This window comes from Gadus morhua, chromosome 10 (assembly GCF_902167405.1).
Source record: "Gadus morhua chromosome 10, gadMor3.0, whole genome shotgun sequence".
Classification (NCBI taxonomy): Eukaryota; Metazoa; Chordata; class Actinopteri; order Gadiformes; family Gadidae; genus Gadus; species Gadus morhua.
In genome coordinates, this window is record NC_044057.1 from 17,655,340 (window position 1) to 17,668,576 (window position 13,237).

Sequence of the window (13,237 nt, forward strand, 5' to 3'; positions counted from 1 at the left end):
AATGGATTTGGGGGGTTCAGGTGATCTTCGTGTATTGGTGCGCCGGTTCATGTGGGTGGTTTGGGCATGGATTTGGGGGTTCAGGTGATCTTCGTGTATTGGTGCGCCGGTTCATGTGGGTGGTTTGGGCATGGATTTGGGGAGTTCAAGTGATCTTTCTGTCGCCGTCGGGTCTGTAATTCATGAACCCAAGACTCGTCCCTCCTTGTCAAGGGCTCATCTCAGAGAGGTTACTCCTACACCATGGGAGCCTCCTCACAAGTTCTCCGTCGTCGTGTCAGCAACAGGTGGCCAAACAGGTTCTCCATCCATCCAGCTATTGGGTCACCAATACCGGAGTTCTCGGCCAACTCCAACTTGAGGGATTGCAGTCCAGCCAATGCTCTGGCCACGGACCCATCTGGTGCTGTGTTATTGGGGATAAATGTACAACATGTTGTCCCTATCATCTCGCACACCCCTCCTCGTTCTGCTAATAACATATCTAAAGCTAGCCTATTCTGATAGGTCATCCGGGAGGTGGCATCCAATTGTTCGGACAGTCCTTTGACTGCCTCTTCTGTAAAATTAACAAACCGTTGTTGATTATAGTATATGTAATTTATCCAGTCAACATTTTTATTAATTGTAGACCACCAAAATAGAACTGATTCAAATCCTGCCGCTATCTGATTCCGGGCTTTATGTTCGTTGGGGACCCCTCGGGGTACTCCTATTGTGTCTATGTATATGTTTTTATCAAAACTACCCGGGACTGGTGCATACTCTCGTTTCCGACGGGTCACATCCGGGAGGCCACCGCTGCTGGATAATGTGAGATCCATCACAGTCTTGCTATCGGGTAAAATGTAGATGGGCATTACTAACTGTATGATTGCACATGTTCCTGAGAATTCAAAGGGGAGAACTCCCCTGAGGATCTGACCTCCACAGAACCACCATATATCACTACGGGCATGGGTCATATTGGACAACAATTTTATCTCTCTAGTGGTGTTACAAGAGTCAAGGGGAAATGATCCCACTTTTCTCCCTGTTCCCCTTCCTGTGATACAATGATAGTCCGGAGTTAAACTAACTTCAAATCTTGGGGGTATAGATCTAATTGGGGTCTGAGGATACATGTTATTTAGTCTGGATTTTATTGCAATTGAGCATCCTGGGATGTGGCCGTCCACGAACAATTCTAATAGACAAACAAAACCTTGCGGTGAATTATGCGGGGTGATTCTAGCGGGGGCTGTGGTCAAGGAGGGGCGGCCGGCGGCACAGATAATGCAGTTGGTCTTGCCCTGGGCCCGGGCCGTATAATTCATCCATTTTAACCACATGTTCTGATCAAGCTCACCCGTCTTTACCTCCCAATATTCTTCGTGCGTCCCTCCATTTGGGTGCACTACCGGGGGTGGTGAGAGATGTGGCGCTCCTAAGGAATCATACGTCTCTCTAGATGGAAATTTATTGGGCCCGCATGCAACTCCTGATAGATGGATAACTACTTTTAGGTCTTCCCCATAAGTATCCGCCCTTAATATTAGAAAAACCAGGCCTTTGTCTGTCTTATGAGATCTGTTTTCGGGAATGAGTAAATCTGCCCTTAACTTTATGAATATTGACTCTCCCTTGACTGCTAGACCATTATTGCTCCAGACTTCCTTATAGCCATATAATCTTCTGGTAAGGGAGATTCCCTTTTGGATTTCCTTGTAGCTGGACCACAGGGGATAATAGCCCTCTTTGTACCCAGGATGGGTAAGCCACGATGCCTGTGACCACTCCACGCAGGAATAACCTCTTATGTAGCTACCGTCTCGTCTGGTACTTACGCACATGTACTTTTCTGCCTGGTAGACCCGGTCCATCCTGGTCCCACAAGGCAGCATATCACAAAAATTCAGCTCAAAGATACTTTCTATCCCTCGACAGTACCTTAACCGGACCTGACCTGTTGTTGTTGGTTTAGACGGTGGGTACCTGGCGATGTTGTCTCCCGCTCCTTCTTGGAACAGGACTGCCAGAAGGAATCCTACCAGGTACTTTCCCAAGGGCACGCTGTGGCCCATCGTCTTGGGATGAGGAGTGTGTGTCCTTGGCTTGGAGTGCAGCTAGGTCGGTCAGGGTCTCAGTCCACGATCTGCCAGGAGTATCTGCTTTGCGGCACCGGCTCAGGTGGTGCCACTGGGCCCCGCGTCGGTCCTCTACAGAAACAGAAAAGGGTGTGGCCAAGAGTACCTTGTATGGCCCCTCCCACCGGTCTTCTAGGGTCTTTCGATGGTGTTTTTTCACCCAGATCCACTCGCCAGGTGTCACCGACGTTGGTGAAGGATCCTCTGGATCGGACGGCTTCTGGTCTGTGATCTGGGAATACAACTTTAAAGAAGCTTGAGTTAGTGCTTGCAGGTATTCCTGCATTACTTCATCAAACCTGTCTGATGGGGGTCCTTTGGATGGTGGGCTGTATGGTCCTTGCATGGGACGTCCTGTGACTAATTCATGGGGGCTGAGAAGGGTGGTGTTAGAAGGAGAAGATCTTATGGCCATTAATGCCAATGGCAGAGCTGTTATCCAGGTCATCTTCTTCCCTGCTGTCTTTTCTTTAACTTTCCCTGTCAGCTGATTCACCTGCATGCGTCCTAAGGTTCGAGTTTCTGCCTCCTCCCTAGATTTCTCCAGTCTGTTGCTTCTGAGTATTTTTGTTAATTGATTTTTGATTGTCTGGTTTGCTCGTTCCACCAGGCCTTGCGATTGGGGGTGATATACTGAGCCGAATCTATGTTTGAGTCCTATGTATGTTTCCACCTCTTGAAGGTGGGCGTTGGCGAAGTGGGTACCATTATCTGAGCAGATAAGCTTTGGGTATCCCCAGCGGGGAATGAGTTCCTGTGTTAACCATTTGATGACTGTTTTCCCGTCCTCTTTTTTAACCGGAATTGCTTCTACCCATCTAGTGAACCTGTCGACGGCTACTAACATAAACCGTTTTCCGTCAACTTTGTTCTCTTGTCCCATATCTGTGAAATCAATGTAAATTTCTTGAAATGGGAGCTGGGGCACGGGGAATTGTCCTTTGGTTAGTTTGAATCCCCGCCTTTGGTTACAGGCTTGGCATGTTTGACAGTCCTGGACATACTGGTCGCACACAGCTTTGAGAGCTGGATGCCACCAGTATCTTTCAATCCTTTCCCGGGTCTTGGTCTTTCCTTCGTGTGCCAATCCATGTTCCTTCCTTAGGAGGAACAGCAGGGCCTTGGAGGAGACAACCGGCTTTCCAGTGGTGGAGTAGTATATTCCATCCGGGCTCTGTCTGGCCCCTTTTCCTCTCCACGCCGATTTCTCATAAGGTCCTGCTCCTCCTTGCATTTCTTTGACCATCTGTTCATCTGGGTCCAGGGCTGTTTCTTCGTTGACCATCATCTGGTGTACCACCGGGGTGTATCCTCCTTCTTTTAGATGTTCTACTGGGACGTATCCGCCTGCTTTCTTAGCTGCTTCATCCGCTGCGTGGTTTCCTCTTGCCTCCATTGTGTTTGTTTTCTGATGTCCTCGGCAGTGCATGATGGCTACTTCTCGAGGTAGTTGGGCTGTTTTGGCTAACAGCAGGATTAGGTCTGTGTGTTTTGCTTTGGTATTTGCACTGGTGATCATCTGTCTGTTGATCATTTGTTGTCCGTTTAGGTGGGCTAGTTCGTATGCGTAATTGGAATCGGTGTAGAGATTTAGCGTTCGCCCCTTGGCTATCCGTAGAGCTTCACACATAGCATATAGTTCGGCTCTTTGTGCTGAAGCGGGCTGTTCTAATATGCCACTAGCAAGAGTGCTGCATATTCCTTGTTTGGTCTGTTCCACTACAGCCCATGAGGCCAGGTTTTCTCCATTGGCGGCTCTGTAGCAGCATCCATCGGTGTACAAGGTCATGTCCACTTGCTGTAGGGGTTCCGCTCTCAGTCCTGGTCGAATCTTCACTGCCTTCTTTATTTCTTCTGAGCATGTGTGAGGTTCTCCATCGTTGGGTCCGGGCATGGTGTCCGTCATGTTGGCTCCTTGGGTGGTGAAGGTGACCATTGGATTCCCCAATATTCTCTGGAGTTTTGCGTTTCTGGTTGCCGTGGTGATTGTGTAGTCTGAACTATCCAGGTATGCTTTTACCCCGTGGATAGTGTGGACCACAACTGGGTGTGTCATTACTATGTAGGCCGTCTTGTCCAGGCTTTTGGCGATGGCGCATATAGCTTTTCCACACTCGGGGAGTCCTTTTTCTGGTGGTTCCAGGGCAGAGCTGTGGTAGGCTAGGACATTCCGTTGTCCTCGTTGTTTCTGCCATAAGATTCCGTTGACCACACAGTCTTTTACTGACACATCCAGGTGAAAGGGTTCTTTGTAGTCCGGGGCGGCCAGGGCCGCGGCACTATACATGCTTTGTTTTAGCCTGTTGAATGCTTCTTCTGCTTCAGGGGTCCATTCCAAGGGGGCTTTTAGATTTCTGTGTCCTGCTTTGGTGATGAGTTGTCGCAGTATAGTTGTTTCGCCGGTGTAATCAGGGATGTAGGTCCGGCTATATCCTGTCAGTCCAAGGAATGCTAGCATTTGTCGGACTGTGATTGGCTTTGGGTAGGTTTTGATCGCGCTTCTGTGACTTTTGCCGATCTCTCTTCTATTCCCTCCTATTACTTTCCCCAAGAAAGTAATCTCTTGTTTCACCAGTTGTAGTTTTGTTTTCTTGAGTTTGTATCCTTTTTGTGCTATTCTTTGCAGCAAGTTTTCAGTTGCCTGTAGGCAAGCTTCTTTTGTTTCAGCTGCCACGAGGAGGTCGTCCACGTATTGTATCAGGACCGTGCCTGAAGGAAGATCCAGGCCTGCAAGGTCCTCCTTGAGGCAGGTGTTGAAGATGGTGGGGGTGCTTCGGAAACCTTGTGGCATCCTTCTGTACGTGTATTGTTGGTTTCTATATGTGAAAGCGAAGAATTGTCTTGACTCAGTGGCCAAAGGGATGCAGAAGAATGCATTGGCGAGATCCACCACCGTGAACCATTGATGTTCAGAGCTTATTGGATTTAGGGCCACGTATGGGTTAGGGACCTTCTCCGGGGGGGCTATGGTCCGAATGTTGATGGCCCTCAGGTCATGCACCATCCTCCAGGTTAGCCCATCGGCTTTTCTCACTGGCAGGATCGGTGTGTTCCATTCTGAGGTGGTCTTCTCCAGCACACCTGCTTCCAGCAGGCCCGTTATGGTGTCGTTTATTCCCTCCTCCGCCTCTGGCTTTATCCTGTATTGATGTCGCCATTCCGGGCGATGAGGATTCTTCACGTTCACCACAATGTTGTGTTGTGGGGTGTGCCCCACATCATACGGTCCATTTGCCCACACCGTCTCCTTAATGCGTGTAAGCATGGTGGTTACTTCTGGGTCTTCTGGCTCGTCGCTCTTGGTGGTGTTGTCGATCACCATTCGATGTCCGTCCACTCTTCGGCCGATTGCCTTGTTCGTGGTACGTGAGGATATTCTCCAGAATTCTGCATTTGGGCTTCTGTGTAGATATTGGTTGTCTGTGGGTTGCCATTCACGGACCTCTTGTGCTCTTTTTACCATCGGTCCGAGTTGTTTGGGTTGGTGGTCTGCGCTGACCAAGAGGGAGACATGAGGGACACTCTCTGGCTCCAGCTGGAACCAGGATAGTTGTTCTTCTGTGAGGTCGACTCCTGCCGCCACTCCTTCGGGTCCCAGGTATATATCTCCACATCTTAGGTCCTCCAGTTGTCCATCTTTCTGGCTGTACCATGGTTCATCGTAGGTCAGGTCCTGCTCGTGTGTGATGTTGAGCGTGCAGTGTAATGGGTCCAACAGTTCATTGTATTCTCCGATTTCTTGGATCCACATTTCCCACTCTCGATATGTGCTTTCCAGTCCTGGAGTTATCTGTGCTGTTCCCGTCAGTTCCTGCCAGTAGATGGTGGTATCTTCGTGAGCTTCTGGCTTCGGGTCGTCTATTAACATGAACATGTGTGCTTCTTCTGGTGCGGGTTTGGCGGGGTGGTACAGGGTGATGCCTCCCAAGTTGCAGGCAAGAGTGATTTGTAGGGAACCCATTAGGTCCCTTCCTAATAGATTGATGGGGCATTTTGGGGCGTATAGGAATGAATGACTTCCTTTTTGTTCTAGTATGTCGAAATCGAGTGGGGTTGTGAACGGTTGTTCCATGGGTTTCCCAGAGAATCCCATGGTTTTTAGAGAGCGGCGAGAGAGTGGGGGTGTTTTTCCCGCGAGACTTCCGATAGTTGATACGGATGCTCCCGAGTCCACTAGAAACGTGCATCTGTGTCCACCTACGTATGCTTCCACAGTAGGTTGTCCGAGACCCAGTTCCTTTCTCGCCTGCTCGTCCTCTGGGCATCCCTATCTTTGTAAGTTTAACATGGAGTTGCCCGATGCGGGCAGATTCTTGAGGCCAGTGTTTCGATTTTGTTGTTGTGACGGGAATTTAGATTGGACCCTGTCGGAGTGGTACTTGGGGCAGTCCTTGATCCAGTGTCCCATTTGTTTGCAATGCATGCATGGATATTGACGTATTAGCCTCTCTCTTCCTCTTCCGGCTCCTCCTCCTCTGTATGGTTGGTTCCGTCTTTGTTGACCTGATTGTTGCATGGCGTCGGCCACGTATGCAGCGTATGTGCTGGGTTCGTTGCCCTGTTGTAGCCACTCTGGAAGTGGGGTCACCTGAGGGACTGCTTCGGACATTAGGGACATCATGGCCTCGTATTCCTGGTCTTCTTCGGCTCTCTTGAGCTGCCGGGTCACCTCCACGTCCTTTTCTATGTTCACCCTGCACATCTGTTTAAATATTTCCTCAATACCGCCGTCGTGGTCTTTCTTTGCTTGCTTCTTTTTGCTTAGATTGAGGTGGTGAATGAGGTGTTCCATCCACTCTGCCTTTGGTTTGACGCACAGTCCAACCACCGTCTCCAGTCCAGTCTGGGCCTCGGGTGGTAGCCCACCTAAGACCGCCTTTCGGAAGGTGTTGTTTGCCAGGCTGCTTTCGTACGGGCTGCAGTCATTTTTGTCTGCCCATAGGATTTCGGCTCTTCTTACGTAATCATGGATGGTTTCTTCTGGTTTGATGGCCAGGCCTTGGATTCCCACTGCACTGAGGTCTGGTGGGTATTGTCGTTTGAGGTTATCCCAGAAGGCATTTCGGTATATGTCGAAAGGTGCTTTGTCTGGCACATGAGTAGTATGGGTCATTCTTTCCAGTTCTATTGTTTTGTCGGAACCATGGGCTTTTCCGAGGATGGCCCTTACATCTCCTATGGCCAGGACATCACCTGATGTCTCCTCCTCGAACGTCCTGATCCAGGCCGGAGCTCCCGCCGTGATCGAAGGTAAGCGGCGGGCCAGGATGTGCCTTTCTCGGTGTCCCCAACCGGAAAATATTTTCCTGTCCCATGCGTCCGCCATCAGGGGTGCCATCAGGTCGGTGCCCTCTTCGTCTGAGCATTCGTCGTCCGACCGGTTCGGACTGGTACTCTTTGTCTTGGTATTCCTAGTGCAGCGATCCGTCTTGGTTGCGCGGTTTCTGCCTCGGGTTGCGGGTTGGGAGGCTGATGTTTGTTGACGTTGTTTAGATCCCGAGGTGGCTCCCGCGGAAGTGCCGGTCGTCTTCTGTATGGCCCCCGTACTTGGATCATTGTTTACGGGGTTCTCTTGAACGTATTGTGGGTTTTCACAGTTGTCTTGTCCTTGTCCTGGAATGTTAAGGGAGTTCGAGTTCCCCATGTATCCTTGGTTGGAACAGTTTGGATCTCCTTGTAGATGCTGGATCGGTTGTAGCATTTCCTGTTGTTGCGGTAGTTGTGGAATGTATTGTAGCTGATGTTGGGGTGCGTAGAGTTGGGTTGAGTCGGGTTGGGGCTTGCGTTGTAGCTGCTGCTGCTGGGTTGAGTTGGGCTGGGGGTTTGGTTGTAGCTGCTGGTGTTGGGTTGAGTTGGGCTGGGGGTTTGGTTGTAGCTGCTGCTGCTGGGTTGAGTTGGGCTGGGGGTTTGGTTGTAGCTGCTGCTGCTGGGTTGAGTTGGGCTGGGGGTTTGGTTGTAGCTGCTGCTGCTGGGTTGAGTTGGGCTGGGGGTTTGGTTGTAGCTGCTGCTGCTGGGTTGAGTTGGGCTGGGGGTTTGGTTGTAGCTGCTGCTGCTGCTGCTGTTGATGGATGCTGGGTTGAAACTGCTGCTGCGGCCAGTAGGGTTGGGGGTTGAGTTGTGGCCGCTGCTGCTGTTGCTGCTGGATGCTGGATTGAAACTGCTGCTGCTGTTGTGTGCTCGGTTGAAACTGCTGCTGCTGCCGGGTGCCCGGTTGAAACTGCTGCTGCTGCCGGGTGCCCGGTTGAAACTGCTGCTGCTGCTGCTGCGGCGGCTGCTGTTGGATGCTGGGTTGAAACTGCTGCTGCTGGGTGTCGAGTTGAAACTGCTGCTGCTGCTGCTGCGGCGGCTGTTGTTGTTGGATGCTGGGTTGAAACTGCTGCTGCTGGGTGGGTTGAAACTGCTGCTGCTGGGGGCCGGGTTGAAACTGCTGTTGCGGCCAGTAGGGTTGGGGGTTGAGTTGTAGCTGCTGCTGCTGGGTGCCGGGTTGAAACTGCTGTTGCTGCTGCTGCTGCTGCGGCGGCTGTTGTTGTTGGATGCTGGGTTGAAACTCCTGCTGTTGGGTGGGTTGAAGCTGCTGCTGCTGGGTGCCGGGTTGAAACTGCTGTTGCGGCCAGTAGGGTTGGGGGTTGAGTTGTAGCTGCTGCTGCTGGGTGCCGGGTTGAAACTGCTGTTGCTGCTGCTGCTGCTGCGGCGGCTGTTGTTGTTGGATGCTGGGTTGAAACTCCTGCTGTTGGGTGGGTTGAAGCTGCTGCTGCTGGGTGCCGGGTTGAAACTGCTGTTGCGGCCAGTAGGGTTGGGGGTTGAGTTGTAGCTGCTGCTGCTGGGTGCCGGGTTGAAACTGCTGTTGCTGCTGCTGCTGCTGCGGCGGCTGTTGTTGTTGGATGCTGGGTTGAAACTCCTGCTGTTGGGTGGGTTGAAGCTGCTGCTGCTGGGTGCCGGGTTGAAACTGCTGTTGCGGCCAGTAGGGTTGGGGGTTGAGTTGTAGCTGCTGTTGGTCGGTTGGGCAGGGTTGGGGCATGCCGACGTTCGTTGCGCCCGGAGGGTGGTCTGCTTCTCGACCAATTATTGCACCCGGGCCACTCCTCCCTTTTATCACGCGATTGGTCCCGTCCTTTGGCCCCTTCTTCGAGTCGTACTCAACACTACCGTAATCCAGACATTCTCCTGCGAACGACGGTGGGGGTTGATCGTTGTACGAGATATCCACAGGCCCCTTCTCTATGTGGAGCATTGGGAATTGGAGGGCAGGTAAATTTCGAGGCGCCGGTTGGTGATAGCAGCCGTATGGTGGTGGGGCCTTTGTATTGTTTGGGAAAGGCGGGTTTTCTTCGAGGCTGGGGTAGGTGTTGTTGCGGAGACTGGTGTCCTCTCCACATGGCGTCGCTTTGTCCCCAATGTCCGCTCCGTCTAGGGTGAGTGGGGTCGCACGCTCCTCGACGTGAGGTGCTGCAGGCAGCCCTTTCAACACTGTTTTCTCTTGGTGGGAAAGGTTGGTTGGTTGCCCTTCCCTCTTCCGGACTTCCATGTTTATTGCCGCATTGTAGGCGTTGAGTAGGGCGTAGGTGTAGCTTTCCCTCTTTTTCCTGTAGTCGACTGAATCCGCTTCTCGTACCTTCTTCGTGTTTGCACGTTTCGTCGCAGCCCTTTCGCTCTCCTTCAGGGTGAATTCCCAGGCCGCTGTTGTAAGGCCGGTGGTGATCTTTACGCCAACAGCCCAAACTCCAACTTGTTCCCACTCCTTTCTGTACTTTTCTTCTCGCTTAGCCCATGTTTTCTGTTGTTCAGTGGACAACGCTTTGTCCTTCAGGGCGTTTGCTGCCAAATACCTGGCTACTGCCGCCCTCATCTGGGCTGGGGTATCTGGGTCGGGTCTTGCTTCCGTTAGGCGAGGTAGCACATTGAGCGAGGCCATGATGTCTGGAAAGGCGCGTCTGCTGGGGCTAGGCGTGGGTGAGCAGTTGGGGGCCGCTGTCTGGTGTCGCGGCAGGAGTGCTGCAGGCGTCGTTCGGCCAGCAGGGGGAGGCGTTGAGGGTACTGGATAGGCGCCGCTGCAAACCAGCAGGGGTAGGCGTAGAGGTAGATGCCGGTGTTGGTTAGCAGGGGGAGCGTTGAGGCAGGTACCGGGGTTGGCCTGCAGCGGGAGGTTAGGTGGGGGTCGGGGTCGCGGCACAGGGGCTGCGAAGTACTAAGAGTGTTTTTTTTTTTTTTTTAGCTTTAAAGAGACTTTATTTGTATAAAGTATTTTCGGTATGGTAAACTGATGCTCTGAAGTAAAGAGTGATTGGAGATGTGCCTTAGCACGTGCGAGAGTGTTCTCCTAGCTGATCCTAACCACAAACCCACGTATGGTAATCGCTGCCGGGAGAGTTCTAAAGGTTTAGTGGCCAGGTGGTCTTCTTTATGGACTCAGCGAGGACCGGAAGACTCGGAGAGAAACCGGTGTGACGTAATCCTCGGTTTTCCTCGCCTGGTCTGTGATGCTGCCCTCTGTGGCTAAAGTATCTATTGTAGCCTTCAGTAATGTCCTGCTTTCCCTTGTGGCTATGTGTAGTATTTACGGCTTATATATTTGGTCCTACCCCCTATTGGTTAAGTGAGGGAAATACAGCTTGTGTTCCTAAAATACGTAACACTATGAATGTTATTATTCTGTGTGTCTTATCTTTCATACATAAACCGAGGGAGAAAGAGAGAGATACAGAGAGATATTGAGCACAATACCGACTGTGAGTGAATGCAACCGCTTTACAAACAGAATATAAATGTATGTTTGAGCATGTTCCTCCGTCCTCCGCGTTCCACATTGTAAACAGATCCTCAAGGATATTAGAGATCCCCTTCGAAGCAGGAAGTTCCCATATTCACAGCTTCCCAAAATAGTGCCCGTCACCCAGCACCCTGTGTAGACCAGTCTCCTCTCCCAAGCAGGGGGCCCAAGAGAAGTTTCCCACACGTTTCACAGGCCAATGTCGAGGCAAGAGTTGGGGGAGGGGGGGGGGGGGGGGGGGGGAGGTACTGGAGGTGGCGGGGGGTCAATTCTAAAGTAAGATGGATTTTATATATTTTTTCTGCGATCATGATAAAGAGGGGTGCTGAGGGGGAGGGGGCTGGGTGGGTTTAGGACGGAAGTCATGGTTGTGAGTTGACGGAAGAAATCTCACAGGAAGCAGTCGGGGGTGTGAACGGGTTAAAGGTGAACCAAGGGTATGTGACTCTGACCTTGGTGTTCCCCCCCCCCCCCCCCCCCCCCCCCCATCTTTAAAAGCAAGAGGGTGATAGCATACCAGGCGGGGGCCACTCAAGCCCTTGACCTTTTTGGCGAATGAGAGGCTCGTCCCCCGAGCTGTTTGCTGTGGCTACCTGGCTGCAACGGCAGCTGTTTTCCTGGTTGCCTTTTGTACACGTTAGCTACATACTGTACATTGTAACGGCTCAGAGTGCCACTGGCATGAGCTCATCTCATACATTCACCGTTTGCTTTTGCCCCTGCGTGACAGTTGCCTTTGATGTCTGGCATGTAGCCACTCTGTGGAGAGAGACAGATAGCCGATAGTGGCCAATCCTTCGTGGACAGCAGCTCAGCTGCTAGTTATGTATACCTGAAATATGTAGCTCTGTTGTTGTGCTTATGAATGGGATTCAAGGAAAGTCTGTTTTTGTATCCATCCATTGTTGGAAAGACTTATCTATCTATCCATCTATCTATGTCTATATTCATCCATTCAAGGCGACCCTTGGCTGTGAGATAAACGGTACCCAGCACATGATGTTAAATCAGATGACTGTGGCAAAAAAAAAATTTGAGAATAAAATAATCAAAAGGTCCGCCGGGTGTTTTGGTATATCTCCATAATCTCAGCCAACGTAAGAGCCTAGTTACACAACATTGTGTACACTAAAAATAAATGGTCCGGTTCCCAATTGAGACTAAGGTTACCTCACCTCGACTAATAGTGAGGTAGCAGTGAAGCGTGTGGAGTTCCTGAAACGATAGCACACATGGGGTGGGGGGGGGGGGCACAACTTGAGCCAAGGTGATGAGTGAGAGATAGCTCAGCGTAGCTCAGCTCACCAAAGCTTAGTGCTATAGAGCATGTTGAGATGGGTAGCCATGGCTTCTCTGGAGACCTGCTCCCTTCTTCTTCTTCTTTTTGTTTAATGGCGGATGACATCTAGCGTTAAGGTGCATTACCGCCACCTACTATGATGGATTGTGGGCCAGAGTTCCCTAACAACATAACAAATGAACTGAATTAGTTTTATTAAACCTGTTCCTTTAAGAAACTCAAACAAGCCATTATTTTTCCTTCTTCAATGCTGAATAAATACTTAAGATTCATTACTCCCACTCCACATTTCTTTATTTCAATCCTTAACTGTTCTCTATGTGTTTTATTCTTCTGGCAGCCACAGATGACATGTCGCAGAATCAAGATGGATGTCTAGCCATTAAATGCATTGTTTTATTTAACGCTGTATGTCCAAAACCTAATGATTGTTTGCTGTCTGGAGCTTAGGCCTATTGTTTTCATTCCTGCCACTTTTTGCTTTATTTTATATAAATGACGCCCTTTGTTTCCTTCATCCTAATGCTTTTGCCAGGCAGTCATGCTATGGTTTGATATTACTGCTTTCATCAGCTTTATTTTTTTGAAATCCTCCTCCATAGTTCTTTCCCGTTCCAGAGCTTGTTTAGCTAGAGAATAACCTTCTCCCTGATGTGGTGCTGTCTTGTTGAACCCGTGCACATTGATTTCTGAACAGGTGTGCAGCCAAACCGAGCACCAGAGTCCAATCAGTCTGAGGCCGGCCCGGTGAGGCTGCCTAAACCAGCCCTCCTCCACACTCCACAGATGCATTTGAAAATATATGCAAAGTGGATAAAAAAAAATACATGGCTGCAGTTACCTGCAAGGAAAATTGAAACTGAGCTGCTTTTAACATTATGTAAAAATTGTCATAATATAGCGGCATTAGAGCATGGCACATCGCACACTTAAAGGAAAGGTCACAATTGCACTCCTAGGCAACACTGTTCACTTCCAAGCATGCTTCATGAAAAAGACCCCTGCAGATGCTGAAATCGCCCTTGACACTCCAGCAGAGCAGAA

At 50.5% G+C, this 13,237-nt stretch overlaps 1 protein-coding gene across 1 annotated transcript; it reads right to left on the bottom strand.

Moving 5' to 3' along the window:
* Positions 1 to 277: 277 nt before the first annotated feature.
* LOC115552833 (uncharacterized) lies at positions 278 to 6,139 on the bottom strand. Its single transcript, XM_030369180.1, has 2 exons — positions 1,975 to 6,139; positions 278 to 406 (listed from the first exon to the last, which is right to left on the bottom strand). The coding sequence occupies exons 1-2, from the start codon at positions 6,085 to 6,087 to the stop codon at positions 317 to 319; spliced, it is 4,203 nt and encodes a 1,400-aa protein (XP_030225040.1). The 5' UTR covers positions 6,088 to 6,139; the 3' UTR covers positions 278 to 316.
* Positions 6,140 to 13,237: the final 7,098 nt, after the last annotated feature.